At 40.4% G+C, this 20,490-nt stretch overlaps 1 protein-coding gene across 3 annotated transcripts; it reads left to right on the forward strand.

Annotated features, from left to right (window-relative positions):
* Nucleotides 1-6,471: 6,471 nt before the first annotated feature.
* h6pd (hexose-6-phosphate dehydrogenase (glucose 1-dehydrogenase)) lies at nt 6,472-19,741 on the forward strand. Of its 3 annotated transcripts, none has more exons than XM_079579455.1 (6): nt 6,472-6,532; nt 7,845-7,911; nt 14,904-15,545; nt 15,646-15,763; nt 16,035-16,304; nt 18,376-19,741. In XM_079579455.1, the coding sequence occupies exons 3-6, from the start codon at nt 14,913-14,915 to the stop codon at nt 19,725-19,727; spliced, it is 2,373 nt and encodes a 790-aa protein (XP_079435581.1). In that variant the 5' UTR covers nt 6,472-6,532; nt 7,845-7,911; nt 14,904-14,912; the 3' UTR covers nt 19,728-19,741. The 3 variants fall into 3 exon arrangements, with proteins under 3 accessions (XP_079435581.1, XP_079435582.1, XP_079435583.1); XM_079579456.1 differs by lacking the exon at nt 6,472-6,532 and adding an exon at nt 6,687-6,819; XM_079579457.1 differs by lacking the exons at nt 6,472-6,532; nt 7,845-7,911 and adding an exon at nt 11,173-11,339.
* The last annotated feature ends 749 nt before the right edge of the window (nt 19,742-20,490 follow it).

Raw genomic sequence — 20,490 nt, forward strand, 5'->3', positions numbered from 1 at the left:
CCGGATGTCGACATCGGTAACTTTACATTAGTTACATCAGTTTGTGATATAGAAGTCTGAGTGCCTTTCAATTCGTTGCCAAACAAATAGCAGACTTGTAAAGGTCCTGTTAAAGGGTTCTGCAGTAAATGTCCTTTTCATTCATGTTATAAATCGCATTTAGATTAACTCTTCAAACAACACGTATTTTCAAACAACTCTTCGATCATGTGTGAAGCAAGGAATTGTAAGTTTGCTCCAAAACCTTACAAACTGTTGACACCTGGTTTTAGGAGATTCCTCACGCTTCATAACAATGCGGTGCACTTTGTTTTGGAGTGTGTTTGCCACTTTTTTGAGGGGAACTTCCATCTCAAGTGCTTTTCTTAATGGTTTCGATACTTTCGGGGCTACAGCACATAGGTGTTACGCCCTCAAGTGTGCTAACGCTGGGACCCTGCAAAGTGGTTTCTGTTGTCAACCGCTTCTTAAAAAGTGTCATAGGTCAACACCCTCTCTAACACACAAGTATGCAAATGCTTTCATTACAATACAGGCTCCTTTCTATGCAGCTAACAGCCAGTGCATGTGTCCCTCTGCTGTCCACCCCCCTTCCCCAAAAAAACCTCCCCTTTGCCCTCTTAGGTCTCCAGCGGAGTGGTGACAACACAAAAGTAATTCTCGCTGGGGGCCGGGACTGCATTTTGTGGGTCATTGCACAGTGGCTGAAGCAGCACCTCTCGAATGTCCCGGTGCCCCTCCTCCTGGCCCATTCCCCCCCAGGCTCAGCCAAGGCCTCACGGTATCAGCAAACAGAGAGGCGGTGGTTTTGTGTAGTGCCCACACAGTATCCACCCACTGTTTCCTTCTGTTCTCGATGAGAGGAGACGGCCAAACGCTTGTTAAGAAGTGATGGATTTAAATGGTTTCGTTAGTGTCCCGGGCAGGCACGGGAATTCGTTTGTGTGTGTGTGTGTGTGTGTGTGTGTGTGTGTGTGTGTGTGTGTGTGTGTGTTATATTGTTACATGTTTAGGTATGCTTTATTAGTATCCAGAATAAAATGTGCATATGTAGATAAACATTTTGTTGATCTTTTAAAGACCCATTTGCAGTTCTCTTGCAGTGATTCATGAACATTTTCAAGCCACTAACAATCCATTATGTGTTGGTACAAGGTACAGGTAGAGAAATATCCTTTCCCAGGTTCATTCAGAACACACCCAGGTCACATAAAACCTTTAATTATTGCCCTGATGTTGGAAAGTAACGATTACAATATTTACTGTTACTTGCAACACAAGATGTCTTACTTGCTCATACCATTTGACAAAGAGCCAACATTAGTCATGAGCATGGGTTACACCTACTTTACCTAGATTAATCTCCTTCAACCTTCTGGTGGAGACTGTCTGGACATTGAAACCCACCCGACATCCATTTGAGCCTCACAGGTTACTGTCACGGTCCACTGACCCTCACGTCAGACACGGGCCATTTACTTTGGCCAATTTCATACATTTGTCAAACAATGAAAGCATGCACATTTTTGCCAATTTCCCAAATTTACTTTTACATTGTACATTTGTCATCAGTTCTTTTTAAACATAAACTTCATTGGATGTCAGAAAAGTTAAATCTCAATTCAACTGGTGAAAATCCCTGGGAAGAAAGCTGCTCTCTAAAAAGCTCCACGTACCTATCCTTCAGGAATGTTAGGAGGGGTGCTCTTGTGCACAGTATGCGGGACTCTGGTGAAGACATGCTCGGACAAGTTCACGAGGAGCAGTAACGTGAGCATGTGGGTCCGTGCGAACGCTGTCGGCATGGGAAACAACCTCATGCTTCAAAGGTGAAAAGACATCCTAGAAGGAGGAAGAAGAATTATGAGATGACGTCAAAACTAAAAATTTAAAACCAGGTCTTCCCATATTGATGTTGCATTTTAAATAACCAACCACTCCCAAAAAAAACTGTGAGTGATATTACCTCAATCTGACCTTTTTAAAGCATATCATGTATTGTTACATCCACTCTCAAAAAAGCAATTAAAATATATATATATATATATTGTTGACCGACCACAGCACAGCCACAGCACTATGTGTTGCATTGATATAGAGTCCGGACCTATGCTCAAACATAATTCTGAAGGTTCAATGATGCTAATCTACAAAAGTCTCATCCCAATGATAAATAATCAATTACTTGTTGTTTCAGGTGATGCTTGACGCTTGCTTTGTCATTTATTCATAACTATCTCAGTTCACACCAAAACTTTGACATTTCCATTTCCATTTCTTTTGCATCATGGCAACGTGTAAACAAGCAGCAACCTCCCTCTCTCTTAGTACAGCTGAGTTTTTTTTTGGGGGGGGGGGGTGTTCGGTGGATTTTTCTTTTTTTTACTGTAGAGAGGCCATAATGGTCCTGAAGAAAGCAGAAATGTGAGACCTACAAATTTTTTCCTCTGAAACACTGAAGCAACAAGAACCCCCACACTTGCAGCACAGTAAAGGCGTCACAAGAGGCGCTACAGGAAACAAAAAGGGACAAACAAGGAGAAATCTGGGCAAGACTCACAGCTAATCCACACATGCCTTCTATCCCTACTGTTGTTCTGGCTAATGGACGTTCAACTGGAGAATAAAAACTGCTAAGCTCTTCCCAGAAGATGGTGAAAGACTGTTGTGCAGTGGACAGAGCAGCAGGAGGAAGAGAAGGAGGAGGTGGAGCTGACCAGTGCAGGACACCACGCTCTGAAACAAACCCAGGAGGCGCTGCACTGTTTCATAGGATCGGAGGAGACTGAAGGCCTTGCCAGCCAGGTATAATGACAAATAGTACTTACTGACTTAAACTTAACTTTACCATAAGCAGTTAAAACAAATCATCTTCATTAGTAATTTGAATTCGATGGTCTAATAGCCTTAGAAATCACTGCATTAAGTAGCTATTCAGTTAAACTTTCACACAGCGTGAGGCAGGTTTAGGGGGTTTTATGGTGACGGTTTGAGTCTTGGGTCTTTTTGATATTGAGTTTGAATGGCCTTGTTGTTACTGTCTATTACAGCCAGTTTAACGATCATTGACTTCCTCATCCTCTGCGTTTTTACTGTTGCAGTGGGAGGGATGAGTAAAAATCCAGCCGTTTACATTGTTTAATTGAAGGACCATCTACAAAAAAAATAAAATGCTCTCACGGTTATATATATATTTCCTTTCCTGTTTGTGTTGACCTTGTGGAAAGAATGGCACCATAAGCTCAGCAGAAAGAGTTGCCCTTCTTCATGATGTATACTGCCCAAGGCCCATAGCTGCTGCAGGTTGAGAACTCGGTTAAACTAGACTGAAATCCTTTAGTAATGGGGCAATTATAAATAAATATTTTAATTGAGTGCTTATTTTCTCATTGCTTAGTCATCACTGGCACCATATAATTACTACGACTACTACTACTACTACTACTGCTACTATTTTATGCTGCAACTACTACTGGCTCTAATTCGAACACTTCGTAATAATGTCTACAATATGTACATTTTAATTGACAAAAACATTAAAGTAAACACATATTTGGAAAGATTTTTAAACATTTTTTTTTCCTCATCATGACCAATCCAGCGTAAACCTGGGATTAGACAGGCCTAAATACCGGTATAGGGCAGGGTTTCTCGTAGTCGGTTGTGTATTCATGTTTCTCCCACAGCGGGTTTAGTGTAATCCCGCTCGTCTGGCCTCAGAGGGGGGCATTCAGCGAGATTCTCTGCAGTAAATGAAAGGGAAAAAAAAGATGTGTGTTAGAAATAATGGTTCTTGCCAATGGGTCCCATAAAGATGACAGCACACCCTCATACGCATTTGTTTGTGTGCTCAGCTTGCCCAGCGGCTTAACAAAGGGGAGGAAGGAAGCCCCAGGCAGGAGCAGGGAGGAGGGGCTGAAGTTTGTGGGGATAGAACTGCATTGAAAAAAACAGGCGATATCTCTAATATTTGGGTAAAAGACCTGAAGGATATACAATTAGGACAGTTGTCATAGCTAAAACATACCCCATCTTATACCTTATGTTTTTCAAGGGCACTTAAAAAAGATGGTCCAATTTTAAAACTAGCTCGTGTAAATATATAATGTCACAGGACCTGGTAAATGAACTTAAATGTTGACACAAATGTGAGGAAGTGCCTGCAGCCAAAGGTTTGCACAGAAAACAATCCACTGCAGAACTTGAAACACCAGATTTGCCAAAAGTGGAGGATATATCTGTCGCAAAGAAGCAAATGTGAGTGTCTTCACCTACACGTTTATCACTGCCCAAACATTCACTCACAACCACTTTGGCCTCCTGCGCCATGTGTCCCTGGACTTTAAATGTTAAAGGGAGCAGTTATTGTCCCAACAGCTGGACCAGCACACGTCTGCAGCCCCTCCCTCATCCAGGCCGCCTCACAAGACTCCGCATCCTGTTTGCTCTTCACAGTGGAGTCATCACCGGCTTGGGATGGCCTTAGATCTCAAGTCCTTACAGTTGTTTGTGGAAATTTACACTTTTAAAGTGTGGCCATACTTTCACTGGCTCAAAGTTTAATTTACTTATCAAGCCGGGGACAGTGCACATAAACATTAATCTTTCACAGAAGACATACGGTGCCAAATATTTTTCCTATTGTGCCTTATGGCTGGACCTCTGGAAAACCGCCAAATGGGTGTTCAGTATTGTAGTATTGACAGTTTGTTGCATAGACTTTGACAAATCTTACAGATCCATGTATTGTTACATAGCGTATTGTGCAAAAAAGAAAGAAGACAAAGCCCTACATCTTATAATACAATAGTGTCTGGACTCAAACATCCCTCCTATATGACAATGGCACGCGCTCCATATCCCTTTTGTGCCCAAAAAGTAAAAAGTTATTAGCTCAGACTTTTAGAAATGTTACCGGTCTACAATAGCATTTGATCAAAATAAAGCCAATCCTTGAATAAATGTAAATAAATGTATTATTTTGGATGTAGTATAAATTTGGTTGGCAGTTCAAATCCTGGCTTCAGCATTGCATTGAGCGCATTGCTTCAGGTCATCCAAATACAAATATTTGATGTTGATTTTGAATGATCTTCGCATCGTGCTGCTTCTTCTCCTTTGCTGTTTACCCTTCTCAGTTGATTCAGGACCAACATGTGAGGCCTTGGATTTCACACTCTAACAGCTGTTTGTGGAAGTTTAGTTAAACTTTAAAGTGTGTCTAAGGTTTTATATGGGCCAAAGATGGGTTAAAGATTGGTTAATAGTTTTATGGCCTGGCTGAAGGAATGTCATATGTCCCTGTGAACTTTGATACAGAGTTAGTCTTGTTTTGAATAGGGAAATTCACTGGTCAGATGAGCGCGGCGGCTTTGAAGCTTAAAACGCAGACAAATAGGAAACATATAAAGATGATCCATTAAAATGAGGCATTAAAACATTTGATAGGCAAATAGGAAATTGGGGCAATGTAATGTGCAGTCAAAATTGTGGACCGCATAAAACTGTATTTCAATCAATTACAAAAAACTACCAAGGTCAGTTTACCTGCAAAACATCTTTAGAACAAGACTGAAGAAAGAATTTATGTAGTTTTGATCAGAAAATGATTACTTACAGTTTGTTCATGACATGAAATAAAGAATAGGACACATAAAACATGAATGAAAAGCCATAGACTACATTTATATCAACATAATGGTGACAAGGTAATTTACATCAGTTGTCTCTCACTGGTGATGGGGCGTGAGAGGTGCTGCTGAGTCAAGGCCTTTGACAACACAACTGTTTTAACTGTTTTAGTGCAGGGGGACAGAAGAGACAGCCCGTCAGTGTGGTCCACAACAATCACAGTGTCTCCCCCCAAAAGCACCTGTTTTGTTTCGAGGTGAGCCCGCTCTCAATGACAGCTGAACAATGTCATGCAAACCAAGTCAAGTATATGCACACAGAAAGCCTGAGAGATGCTTCATATTCATCTAACAAGGTGCTTTACACAGACAAACACGCACTGAAAGCCCGGTCATTAGATGATATATAGCGGGGCATTACATCGATCTGACACGTGCTTTGTTTCTCGAGGGCTCTTAAGAATGGGCTTCAGATGAATAGTGCTGCACATATGGCCCGAGAGGATGAGTTTAGTGAAGCACACTGCCCCCTTGTGACGGTCAAAGACGCGGCGGTCCAAACAAACTCGTTCCTAATTTATTTGTGTCAACCCACACGTCGCAGGGACAAGCTTACAGGCACATTTCAGCATTTGCAGGGCCACGTTTCACAAAAAATGCAAGAGAAATAGCCCGGATGTTCGTTCATGAAATAGACCTGCAAATGATAGTCTGACATAGTTCCATAAATACAGACGCACATGTTTTGTTTTCTGAAATAATCCCCTCTTTCAACCCCGGCCCGCTGCCCTTTGCCCTCTGGTGCGCGAGCAAACCAACCTGCTGCATCAGCGAGTCACGTGACGGAGGTCGGAAGCGACTCAAACAAACCCACGGTTGTTTCATGCACTGAGAGGAGACAGGTCGGTGTTTATTTACACAACTTTTCAACCAATTTCTCCACCGCTTCCCCGCATTTGTCCGTACGTGCAGTTGGTGCGCGGTGTTCCCGGTTTGTTCGCGCACAAGTCTCGTGTTGTTTAGCCACATAGCATCGCGCGTGTTTATAGCGGAAGTGTTTGACAGCGCGTGCAGGTGGAAATGCTCAAAGCTGTTGACAAGTTGACAATAAACCGTTGGCCAAATCGAAATAACCCCACGTATTAGCGTATGCCTGGCCCAATATGACATCCAATCCTATGTGCTTTAGGTCAATAATTATATGTTTTAGTACTCAACAAAACGAAGCTAATCGTTGCATTAACTTTGTGTTGCTATTTTGCATACTAAGATAGACCTACTTTACTACTTTAGGTTTCAAGTAGAGATCTTATTTTTCTATCCACTTTTCTGTTTAATGTTATGTAGGCAAGTAACATTTTTTTTTTAATGTAATATTGGATTTTTAATTTCGAATATTTCTGACGTCATATCGCAAAGCAAAGATGGCGGATCTCCATGGTAACTGTGGACTTTCCGTTGATGCAGGATGAGTGAAGCGTATGTCTATAATTGTAATGTTTTTGTTGTGTTGTATAGACGAATGTGCTCTGAATTTCTCTATTGTGAGATCAATAAAGTTCTATCAGATCTTATCTTTAGATATCAGCACTTGACAGAGCAAGAACTAGCCTTAGATTACAAAACAATATAAATCTGCTAATTGTCAGGTTTCAGTACATTATTTGGATTTTACTGAGTCCTTGCATAGAAAGAGAAATGATTAAACTAAAGTACAATGTTTTTGTACTCTATCATAAAATATCAGAATGTGCATAGTTTTGTCACATAGGCCTAAGTTTTATTGTGTCACTGCTCAGATGTTAGCACTACTTTAAACTTGAATCCATTTGAATAGGAAGAAATCATTATTAATCATTCGATGTGGATAATGAGGCAGTTGATTTGCTTTGGGCGATTATGGCTTCCAAAAAAAAAGTGTCATGTGCCAAATAGATGTGAGAGTGCGCTCCCATCTGTAAACCAGTTTCCAAAATGGACTGCTTTATAGGCTGTACAATGGCTATGGATTTTATGAGCAGTGTGAGTTTGTGCGGGTGTCTCAAGCCGTGCGGCACTTGACCTTCCTGTAGATCATGAGCCGGTATCATGGCAGACCCATAGCAGGTTTGTTGGCTGCACTACATCAATCTGCCTTGCTACCCCACTGGCAACAGCAGTGGCTCACCATCATGTGTGGTAAACGCCTAACAATTGTTTTACTTTCAATTCCAGCGACAGTGGCTCAGATGGTAGAGCAGGTCGCCTCAAGAACAGAAGGTTTGGATCGTAGCTCCTAAAGGTACGGACTGTCATTGTGTCCTTGGTTAATACACATCACCCACCACTTGTGTGTTAGTGACTGAATGAATGGAGTTTATCAGAGGGGCCGATGACGCAGATTGGCATCTTCGCTACCGTTAACAGTGTATGGTTTTACCCCAGGGTGGCTGTGGGGACAACAGTAGCTTACCATCACTGAGTGCATCGCTTTGAGAAACTTGTCAAGCTTGTAAAGTGCAATAGAAGGGTTAGCGATTATTTGTGTTATTATTAGGGCCCGACTGATTCATCGGCCAGCGGATAGCCGATAATAGGATATTTAGATTATAGTTTCGGAATCATAAGAGATAAAGACTTACTGTTTTTTGTTTTGGAATCTACTGATTTTTGTCTTTCAAACAAGCTCCCTCTGAAGTACCTGCTAAACATGAATATTCAGCGCCTCCTGGTGTCACAGTTCAACACTGACATGTTTAGAAGCTTCATACACAGGATTATAGATGAGACATTTCTAAAATTTGGCCAAAAATATCAGTGGTGCATATCGGCATCGGCCAATCAAAGTACCCGATAATCGTTAAGTTTAGTTTATTGAAAGGACAGTGTGCAGTTACATTAAAAAGACGGCTGCACCAGATTTAACATATGGAAAAACAAACATAGGTCTGTATATTTCTATGATTGAAAATGAATGTTTAACTTTAGGCTATTTAAGAGATTAAAATAAAACATCAATATGAAATTAAATTACTTAAAATATCGGCATTTATATCAGATATCGGCCATGCCAACCCCCTTCAAATCAGTATCGGTATCGGACCCCTCCATATCGGTCGGGCCCTTTATTCAGAGTCTTTGTGAGGATTCAAGTGAATTTAAAACTCTTCTGTGTAAATATCTGATGTAATTTTTGACATCATGTAAGTGTTTCCCCCTGTTTGACCCTGTGACTGGAAGTAAAGCTGAAAAGATCTGCATTTACCAGAAAGTTGAACCAGAGGCTGTTTGCATTTGGCCAATGTGTAAATAGGATTGTGAAAGGCTGTGTTCCCTGACGTTCTCTCGACATAGGCTGGATTGTTTCTGACTGTCTATGGCTTTGGGACATAAATTATTATGCGTCTATTTTGTAACATCTACAGTACATCATTCATATTGGAAAAAGAAGCTCTGCAAACGTTATGAGACACACATCAAAGTGCAGTGTGCAAATGTTTCAAGCAAGTGGAATCAATCAAATCAAGCCTTGACACAGGAAAGGTGGTAGGTGCTGTATTTTTAGACCTACGAAAGGCTTTTGATACCGTTAATCATCTGGTGTTATTGTCCAAACTAAAACAATATAATTTATCCATCAATACCCTTAGCTGGATTAAATCCTATTTAGCCGGGCGCTTTCAGTGTGTCCGTGTAAGTGAAGCAGTGTCCCAGAGAGAGTGCACTGTGGGAGTGCCACAGGGATCTATCTTGGGGCCATTACTGTTCAGTTTATATATAAATGACCTCCCATCCGTGTGTGATGATGTTGATGTCCAGATGTTTGCTGACGACTCCGTTATCTACACGGATGGGAAGGACCATGAACAAGTGGCAACCAAGCTACCCGTGGCAATGGACAAAATTTCTGTATGGTTGAATGATTCCTGTCTAACACTGAATGTGAGTAAAACTGCGGCAATGTTTTTCTCAACAAAACCAAACAAAAAAACGAACGCCTTAATTACAGTAAAAGGAAAAAAAATGGATAATGTCAATGAGTTCAGGTACCTTGGCATCATTTTAGACTCGAAACTAAGCTTTAAGAAACACATCAAAAAGGTATGCCATACAATAAAATATAATCTGTTTACATTTAAATCTATAAGAAATTCATTGACAATTCAAGGAGCTAAAACGCAATGATATTACCTCACTTACTCTATGATGCATCATGCTGGTCACAAGCCAACAAATCCACAATTAAACCTTTAGAATCTCTTTATAAACAAGCACTTAGGATTCTAGATAGGAAATCGCGACAGTATCATCACTGTCAAATATTGACCAAATATAAAATGCTCAATTTAGAATATATAGTTAAATCAGCCAATCTAAAATTACTGTTCAAGATTGTTAATAATGTGGCTCCTCCGCCACTAAAAAAGTTTGTCCAATTAACATCTGACCAGATGGTCAGAACAACAAGGTCAACAGTCAATGGCCAATGTACCAAAACGAAAAACAGCATCAGGACAATCGGCATTTTCTTTTAAAACTATCTCTGAATGGAACAAACTTCCAACTGCACTAAAAATATGCAAAGACTTAAAACGATTTTACCTGGGTGTGAAACAACATTTTCTGGGAAATCAAACATGTCAGCATTAAAGAAAACAACAGCAGCAACAACAACTACATTTGACATCTGAGAAGGGTAGGGGTGGGTATAGACTATAGAGGAACAAGTTTTCCCTTTAATAAAATGTACTTTTTTTTTAAAAAATTGTATATAAATGTAAATATTATGAACTGTATTTTTTATGCTTCTTGTAGTGTTTTGTAATTGTCTGTCTCGGGGACTGCAGATGGAAATTAGTTCCAAGAGCTAAAGTCTGGTACAAAGCATCTTTTCATCTGCTGATTAATGCTCCAGTACATGTCCCTGTCAAATAAATAAAACAAACTAAGTGTGGAAAAGGCCTCGTGTAGGCAATTTCATGCTTTTTATTTTGACTAAAGTTTCAGTGTTTCCCCATCGCTGTTAAGATCTGGGCCCATTTTAGGATGTAGAAGATACTAAGTTTACCTGCTTAAAGGAAAGGTTTTGCAGTGACTATGATGTATATATTTCTGGTAATTTTAGTCCACTCTTTATTGGCAGTATCACAATGTTTAGTCAGATACTTTTCTCTTTGATTTCTTTGACAATTGTAGGGAAAAAAAGTTAAGCCATCCATCCATCCATTTTCTTCCGCTTTATCCGGGGCCGGAGTCTCAGCAGAGATGCCCAGACTTCCCGATCCACTGCTGACGCCGCACCGATCCGTCTGTCGATCTCACGCTCCATCCGTCTCTCACTCGTGAACAAGACCCCGAGATACTTGAACTCCTTCACTTGAGGTAAAAGTTAAGCTTTTGTCAAAATATTTCAACATCTCCTAAACCCCACAACGCTATCCATTTAGTAAATCAGTACCACTTTGATAAGCTTATCTTTACTCTTATCGATTTGCACTGCAACATTTCCCAGCATAGCTATTTTCAAACCTTGCCAAATCAATCCATGGGTTTGAATCTTCAGTGGTCTATATTAACAGCAGAGTCCTTGTGTTGCAGCACAGGCCCCTGAGCAAAGACCAAAGTCTAAAACTCAGCCGTTTAATATCCTCTTCCTCATTTATGACTGTAACCCAGCGCTGCATCTCCGGACGCTTGCCGACGTTTAAGTCGTTATCAAGACTTCATTAGGTATTTGCCTTTTATTTTATTGTTTGTATAGTTTAGACTGTGGACATTATTGGTTAAACATTTAGAGTTGCTTAGGTTTCATAGTAATCTGTTGAGCAGAGCATTGAATGTGTGGGTTAAAACAGATACTTGCTTCATTCATCCTCTTCATTACTAGAAGTTATTGTTTCATAGTTGACGTTTGACACAAAAATGTATGTATTTTCTTTGTAGATGTGTGTAGTATAGTTGACTGATGTATGCACATATTTTATAAACGGTTTATTCTCTCTTTCTACAATATAAATCCAGTCCACCACCGTGAGTGCTCTTGAAAGAATGATTTGCTGCAAGAAGCGATTGCTGAATTAATAAAAGCTAAAACAAACTTTAAAAACAAAAGCACTGAGCTTTTTGAAATGAATTCAACTTCGATACAGCAACACAATTTAACCTAACCGGGACTAGATTATAATATAAAGGTTTTAATTTTCTCAGTTAATTGCATCAAAGTTAGAAATCTCCGAGACCTTGGCCTTTTTGAAACACCAAATGTGTTATAGCTCAGGATAATGATGCAAGTGTTGTTAAAATAATAATAAGACTATCTGCAGTATTATTTCTATGCTGTGTGACATTTGACCTAATAAAACACAATATCATTAGTTTAATTAACACTTGTTTAAGTGTTTTCTTTAGTATAAAATATTTTAAAAACATGTCTTTACTGTGAATGGACCAATGGGCGAGGAATGTAGCCAGCGAGACCACAATGATACCCGCTGTATTATTTTAATATAGAGGGATATCAGTCGTCGGTGGCAGTAGAAAACTCAAACGAGCCTGTGCATCAGACTTGCTATTTTGAATGTTGTGATGTCACTTGAACACATAGCTGTAACCATATTCTAAATGTATTTATTGCTTTTCCCTTCTTTTTGCTTTTGCTATTTCTTTTTTTTTTTTTGGCCTCTTTTGTTGACTTTTTAAAAAGTTATATCTTTTGTTTATTATTTTAATGTATGTTGAACAATTATGTTTCTATAAACCTCGTGCCATATGTCACCTTTGTTCGTATTATCTATTTATCTATATTTTAAAACAAACAATCGGCGGTAAATTTCCAAAAACACATTGACAGTAGACAAGTTTTGTGATTCATAATCCTAATAGATACGTAATTACCTAATTATTTTGTTTACTTGGTTCTTCTACAGTACTGTTACTTTAATATATATGGTATAATATCAACATTGCGCTTTACCTGACATTTTAGATGCTGTAAACTAAATTAAATAAATTTACTTGGCCTTGGCCCAGCCTCAGTCAGTTTGTTCTGGCACCGGTGCAATGCAGATTGCTACAGAATTGGCGCAAACGGGAAGTTGCTGTATGCTTGCATTTGTTCATTTTTGCAGTTTATGGTTTGTTCCACTCGGTTCCACTCTTGAAATGTAGTTGATGTCACCATAGAAGGCAACAAGGAACCTCTCTTCTCTTTGGTTCTCATGGCCGGGTGCTGACATGCCTGCAATACCACCCCCTGGTGGCCAGGGGCAACTCCAAGACAATTGCACCTCATAAACACTGCTTAAAAGCCTGGTTCCAAATTGTTTATTTTTGACCCATGTGACAACGCTGAGCTGGCTTTTTTGTGCTGTAAAATAAAAACTTTAAGCCTGAGACTTTGATTGGCAGGTCCTGGGGGGCTGTGGAGGATTGTTGCCCACCTCACAGGGGCCGAGTTTCCCACCTTTTTGTCCTTTTTTGGAACATGCTCTGTAGGATTTACATACATAGGGAGGAGTGAGGATAACACGTCTTGTTTCTATGTCGGAATTGACTCATCTCTTCTCATGCTGTGTTTAGACCAAACATGCCAACCCACGACACGCGCCTCTAGCTCTAGTTGGTCGCTTAAACGTTTTCACTGGAGTGCTTACGATAATTCGCGTTTGTCACTTCTTTCACTTCAAGAGGAGCTACTGCTGCGGTTCAAATGAGAGAAATGTTCATGTAAATGTGTTTCCTGAGTTCCTGATTATTGTATTTTGCATTGGTGGAGTAGAATACTTTTATTACCAGCCTGTGACACTTTGCACAAGCCTCGCCCAGCCATCTGACCTCCTGTATCTCCCGGACACCCAGTGATGCCTAACACACTGCCTCGCCCCTCGTCACGTGCAGTGCAGTGCAGAGAGCACAATGGCTTCCACAGATATACGCTGCCCTGGCCTCTAGACCCTCTCCCCAGCCTGAGCAGCACATGGACTGATTCTTGGCCCCTGCACCACCTGGGCTTGTAGCCTCCTTCCCCGACTTTGAGGAGTTTACCTGGTTAACACTACTGTAAAAGCTCCTACTCATGAACACTATTAGCTTTGCCCACTAAGGTGTGTTTCATATATTATAACATCTGGACACTTGGCGTGTTTGTTCAAAGGGTGCAAGTTATTGTCTAAGATGGCCCTATAGCAAGGCAAGCACTGGAGCTGCCTTGTGTAAAGTGATTCTGGATGCAGCTGTGTACGCGCTATCAGCTTACCATTTTACAATTGAGGGAGAATTCTTATTTTTTCATGGACTATTGTACCATGAGAAAGCAAAATGGTAGAGCCTGTCAATCAGCACTTTTATGACACTTACCCCAGCGTTGTCACATTGGCTATAGTGATTTTTAGAAAAAATAAAGCTCTTTGGAGCCAGGCTTTTAAGCAGTTTAATCGAGGTCCAAAGCTGCATTAGAATCCTGTTTCTAAAGTGTCTTTTGGAGTCGCCCCAGGCCACCAGGGGGTGGTATTACAGCAATGTCATCTCCCCGCCATGAGGACCAAAAAGAAGGGCTTTCTTTGCCCATTGGTTTTGAGTCAGTGATTGTCCTGAGATTCTGTATTTGTAGGACTTCACATGTTTGACAATTTCACCTCTGTTAGTTCTCTTTTTGTGAACTCGGGAACATGAGGTTTCCTTCTGAAATCGATGCACGTCATTTGTTTTTGCTAATATTCAAGGGATATGGGATAAGGGGAAATAACAATTAACAAAGTCATCAGTTATTGGGCCATTTTGAAGGATGCTTACAATAACAGCCTGCTCATTTTATATTTTTAGTCCATTAGCATTAGGAGGGTGTGTGGTATCACTGGCTCCCTGTTTTACGATAAGGAGGACTGGTTTCTGTTTAAGATTAACAACAATGCAGCTGCTCATGTGACATAGCACATAACCTGCAATGTTCCGCAGTGTAGCTTTTACGCACTGGTCACCATAGCAGCCATTCTTCAAGCCCAAGGTTATTGAAAAGATTATTTAATTATTATCAGTTTATTTGAATGCCTTAAAGCTCAGCAGCTCCATTTTGCCGGACCGGCATGTTTGCATTCCCACATTGCATCACTATACTGGGTTCACTATTAACAACCACTCACAAAAAAAACAAAAAAGACAAAAACAGAACTGGCTGAGGTCAGATTTAAGGTCAGTTTTATTATTTGGCCAAGTTAGTTGACATTTTAAGCACATGCATAGAAAATCAAACCTTGACTTTCTTATTCTTACTCATTCTTGTTTGCTCTTGTTGTAAAGGCCCAGAGCATGTTGCTGTCTTTGCTGCTGCTGCTGCTGGCCCCTCTGTGTGTGACCTCTGCCCAGGATGAGGCACGTAAACCAGGGCACGTCTCGGTGATCATCCTGGGAGGTACCGGAGATTTGGCCAGAAAGTACCTCTGGCAGGGCTTCTTCGAGCTTTACGCCAACCAAGTAAACAGTGGACACAGTTTTTTCTTCTATGGCGGAGGACTGTCACCTACCAACAAATCAACTCCTGTCCTTTTTGAGATTTTGAAAGCCGTAGATTGCCCCAAAGATGTCTCCGAGGAGCGCTGTGCCATACTCAAGGAGCAGTTTCTGCGGCTATCGAGGTATAGGCAGCTTAAAACTCTGGAGGACTACCAAGACCTGTCCAAAAGCATTCAAAAACAACTGCAACAGGAGGACATGGTCGAGGCGGGGAGGCTGTTCTACCTGTCAGTGCCTGCCTTTGCCTACGCGGAGATTGCAGACAGGATCAATAATACTTGTAGACCGTCGACAGGGGCGTGGCTGCGAGTGGTGCTGGAGAAACCGTTCGGACACGACTTCCAAAGTGCCCAGGTTCTAGCGACTCAGCTGGGAAACTCGCTGAAGGATGAGGAAATGTACAGAATCGACCACTACTTGGGGAAGCAGGTAAATTATTTAGAATTTAACCTAAAACATACTGTACTAGGTTGTATGTAGCAATCTATATTGTTTTAAGCTTTGACAAGTTATATTCTTTCTTTTGCAGGTGGTTGCAAACATCCTTCAGTTCCGGATGGAGAACAAGAAGCACCTCGACCCGATCTGGAATAAATACTACATGGAGAGAGTGGAGATAGTTCTAAAGGAGACGCTGGATGTGAAAGGTTAGCGCACATCGTTTAATGCAACGTCTACATATATTTACAACTGACTGCTTATGCAAAAGAATCATTGAAAATAAAATGAATGGGACTAAAATGGATTTACAGACCAAGATTATTGTAGAGATCACCAACCTTAGTGTTGTAGTGTGAAAGTCTATCAACCAAGATGTTTTAACTGTGTCACAAAAAACTGTTTTCATCAATATTTAAAAAGAATTACATGACATTTTGAAATGTTTACAATAATTCCATGTTTCTCTCCTCTACCCAGGTCGCATTGCCTTCTATGACCAGTACGGAGTGATCCGAGACGTGCTGCAGAACCATCTGACTGAGGTCATGACTCTGTTGACGATGAGACTCCCCTTAAACCTCAGCAACAGTCGAGAGGTGCTCACCAACAAACTCAACATTTTCACCTCCCTGCTGCCTCTGAGCAAGAGCCAGGCGGTGATCGGACAGTACCAGGCCTATCAGAGCGAGGTGCAGCACGAGCTCAACAAGACCAAGGACCATGTCAGCCTCACACCCACGTTTGCAGGTTTGTGGACAATTCATTTCTGTTTTATTCTAACGGGATTTCTGCCAAGCACTAAAAAGTATTAAAGTCACTGAAATTATTAGTTAGATAAATTGGCAATACATTTAAATTTCTGAGAAAATAAAGCACAAGTTCATCAAAAATACATAAAAACACATAAAAACATATTCAGCTGTGTACACATTGTTGTAGCTAATTTTATTTTAACCTGTTAACTGCCACTGGGGTTAGGGTTCACAATTATGTATATCCAAATCTCAAAGCATATTGACTGGAGAGCTTACAACCTATATGGCATTGTGATACCTCATTTGAAAGCCAAGACCTTCTAGTTTCTAAATAGATGCGTGAGATCGGTGTGAGTGAAGCACAACTTACATTACATTTGCCGTTCTTAACCCTAATCATATCCTGATTCTCTACATTTGATCTGTATGATCGAATGTAGATTTTATTTTTGCATTTTTGCATTTATTGCATTAAAATAGTGTTTGGGGATTTGAAAACAAAACATTAAACTTGACTTTCTGCTATTTGCTTAAACCCAGTCTAAGCCTGTGTTGTCAAATAAACTTTGTTAAGACTTTTGCAGAGGATTTTCATCAGACAGTATGTGGTTGCCTACTTGCCTCACAGCTAGAAGGTCACAGGTTTGACTGTGTGGGCCTTTCTTTGTGGAGTTTGCATGTTCTCTGTGTCTGGGTGGTCAGGGTTAGGGTAATCCATCTTGGTCCTCTTGACAATGAGCCATTTGTTTTACTAAATGAAATAACAACTCAAAAACAAACGTGTGTTTGCTGAGTAGCTCACCTGTGCCATGACTTCACTGTAAGTTTACAGGTAGCGAGGACACCTCTCTCTCCGTAGAGATGTTGACTAAAAGCAGCCAAATATGTGATTTAACTAGGTTACATCCTGATCCAAATTCATTCTTCAGTTACCTACTACAAAAATGGCATGTTCTGCCAGTTGGCAGGCATTAGGAGCACTTTTTTTGTATGGTGGTAACAGTTCAAAATGTTACGTAGTGCTCCTTAAAATATTTAAAGTTGAATCCTCCTGCTTCCTTAGCAGCATTGACAAATGACTCAAATGCAAAGAAGAAATTTCCATACAGGCAAAATAAATACCTCAACTTTAACCTTAAATGAGATGCAGCTTAAAAAAGCTTTATACGTCACTCAATGAGTCAGTCCTTTATTTGCTCTCTTTTATAAGGCAAGAATAATGCAATGAGTTTACTTTCTATAGATGGTAATCGTGCATGTATTGGTGTCTTTCAGTGGCTCAGATCAAAGCTTTGAAGAGACAATACAACTTAGTCACCAAAAGGGCTGGGTACTGTTTTACTAAAGAGATCTCTATATATATATGTATATAGAATAATCATAATATTATTATGATTATTTTTAGATACAGTTTAATGTCAGTGTGGATGATGATGTTGATGATGACAATGAAAACAATTATTTATTTTTTATTTCCTCACACCACCAAGTTTTCTGGTTCAGTGTCACGTGAGATCTGTTGTCTGTTTTCTGTAATGTCTCTCTTGTCGTTTTTTTTCTTTGTAATTGTCTTATAATTCACAATAAAAAAAATTAAAAAAGATCCCTACCAATACTTTAACAATACTTGGTTTACGATACCGATACCTGATGATACTTTTTCCAATACTAAAATGTCATCTAGAACCATAAAACAGAAAATAATGTAAAAAAAAACAAAAAACGTTCTTTCCAATTTTTGTACTTTACTTGAGATGAAACAACCTTTGTCCTGTCCCTGGACCCAACAGGCATCAAAAGTTAATAAAAAAAACGTTTTGTACCTGCTTTCGATAGCTTTTTGTTTTTAAACCTAAACCTTTCTTTTTGAAACCATACTGGTATAGTTTAACGGTACCCAGCCCTAGTCACAAACTTGTCACCAGCTTGGTAATGGTGGGACTCAGACATTCATGTTTGAAGTCAGAACAATGCAGGGACAAAATAAATATATATATTTTTAAAAGAACTATTTCGATGCCAGTTCACGATTCTGAATTGTTTCGTCTTTGCTTGTCTTTCAGCCGTTCTGGCCCATGTAGACGAGGCCCAATACGAAGACGTCCCGATCCTCATGGTCTCGGGGAAGCAGTTGGACGAGCGCGTGGGATACGCCCGTGTGCTATTTAAGGACAATGTCTTCTGTCTCCAAAAACAGAACAGTGTCCACTGCAAACCCAAACAAATCATCTTCTACTTTGGACATGGCAACTTAGACTACCCAGCAATCCTCGTGAGCAAAAACCTATTCAAACCAGTTGTTGTTGACAGCGAGTGGAAAGAGGTTACCGAGCATAAAGATAAAGATATCACAGTTTTAGGTTTGCCTATATCAGACTATTACGTGCAAACGCCGATAGTGCAAAAAGAGGCCTACACAGAGTTGATTGGTCACATATTTGCTGGAAGAAAGAATAGTTTTGTGAGCACTGAAAATCTCCTTGCATCTTGGGATTTTTGGTCACCGCTCTTGAGTGGCATAACCGCCATCTTTCCTCGGGTGTACCCCGGGGGAAGCGAAAACCAAGACATGCTGGACATCGCTGTGAAAGGGAGAGACTTGAGCTACATTAATGACGTCATCCTTATCAACCCAGATCAGATGGGCGGGCAGAGCGTCAACAGCTTCCAAGTCATGCAGGGCAAATTCCGAGGCGACGAAATGGTATCGGGATGGACCGAGGAGCTGATCGAAAAACTAGCGTCCGATATAGAGGAAGCAGCGGAGAAGGCTGTACTTGAAAGCGGGGTTTTCCATTTGGCTGTGTCCGGTGGGGCGTCTCCATTAGCGCTGTTCCACAGACTGGCTTTGCATCACTTTTCGTTCCCATGGAAAGACACGCATGTTTGGATGGTGGACGAGCGATGCGTGCCCTTAACCGAACTTGAATCCAATTTCCATAGTCTCCACGATCACCTTCTCCAACATGTTAAAATACCCTATTACAACATCCATCCCATGCCGGTGCAGCTGAACCAGCGGCTGTGCGTGGAGGAAGACCGAGGGACTTGGCTGTATGAAGAAGAGATCAGAAAGTGTGTCAACGCGTCCAGCTTCCATTTTGTACTGTTGGGCGTCGGCTACGATGGGCACATAGCGTCTCTGTTCCCCGGAGTTAAACCGGAGGATCACGGGGAAAACATGGTGGTGTTAACAGAAAGCCCCGTCAAGCCACACCAGCGAATGAGCCTGACTTTTAACGCGATAAACAAAGCGCAGAAAGTGGCCGTTTTGATCATAGGGAAGTACAAGCACGAAGCGGTCATACAGTTGAGCAGGGTGAAAGATGAGACGGCGCAGTGGCCCGTGACGTGGGTCAAGCCAGAGAAAGGCAGTCTGGTGTGGTACATGGATTATGAGGCACTTTTGGGATGAATGGCAAAAAGGATCAAATGCCCAGATATTCTCCATCGTTGCATAAATAATAAGATTTGATCATTGAAGATGTTTCAGTTCTTGACAATTCTATTTGCTTTGATGGTTCAGGTGGGGGTTAAGAGGTTAATTGATAAACCAAGTACATGCTTTACCTAAATTTAAAAGGTTCTTGAAAATAGCAGCAAAAACAAGGATGAAAACGTAACAAATATGCGTCAAAATGTACTGATGAAAGTGCAACGAAAAAGTGACGTGAACAAAGTGACGACAACAAAGTGACGACAACACAGCAAAACAAAGTGAGGAAAAAGTTTAGATTCAGTCTTAGCTTTCAAATGAGGCATTGTACTGGCTGTAAGCTGTAGTACTGCTTTAAAGCCATGGGCCGAACCAAAAACATACTGCATCTGAAAACAACAACGCTAGCAAAAGTATTGATCTTTTATATGAATTTAAAAAATGTATATATCTTAACGGAACAAATACATTTGAAAAGTGTACTTGAAAACTAAGGGGTTTCTGTTTATTTAGAAAGATTAGTTGATCGCATTCAAGATTTGCAAATACCATTTTTTTTTTACAAATTCAACATGTACTAAAAATCTAGCAGAGAGTTGTTTTTGAAAACTATTTTATTACAAATGGATGAAATGACATAAAAAGGTAATTCATTTAAAAATGATTTATATGTAATCTTAAGTGCCTACATGAAAAAAACATACGCCGGATGATCTATTTTCTAGACGTAGCTTCGATTTGG

This window comes from Gobius niger (genome assembly GCF_951799975.1).
Source record: "Gobius niger genome assembly, chromosome: 20".
Taxonomy (NCBI): domain Eukaryota; kingdom Metazoa; phylum Chordata; class Actinopteri; order Gobiiformes; family Gobiidae; genus Gobius; species Gobius niger.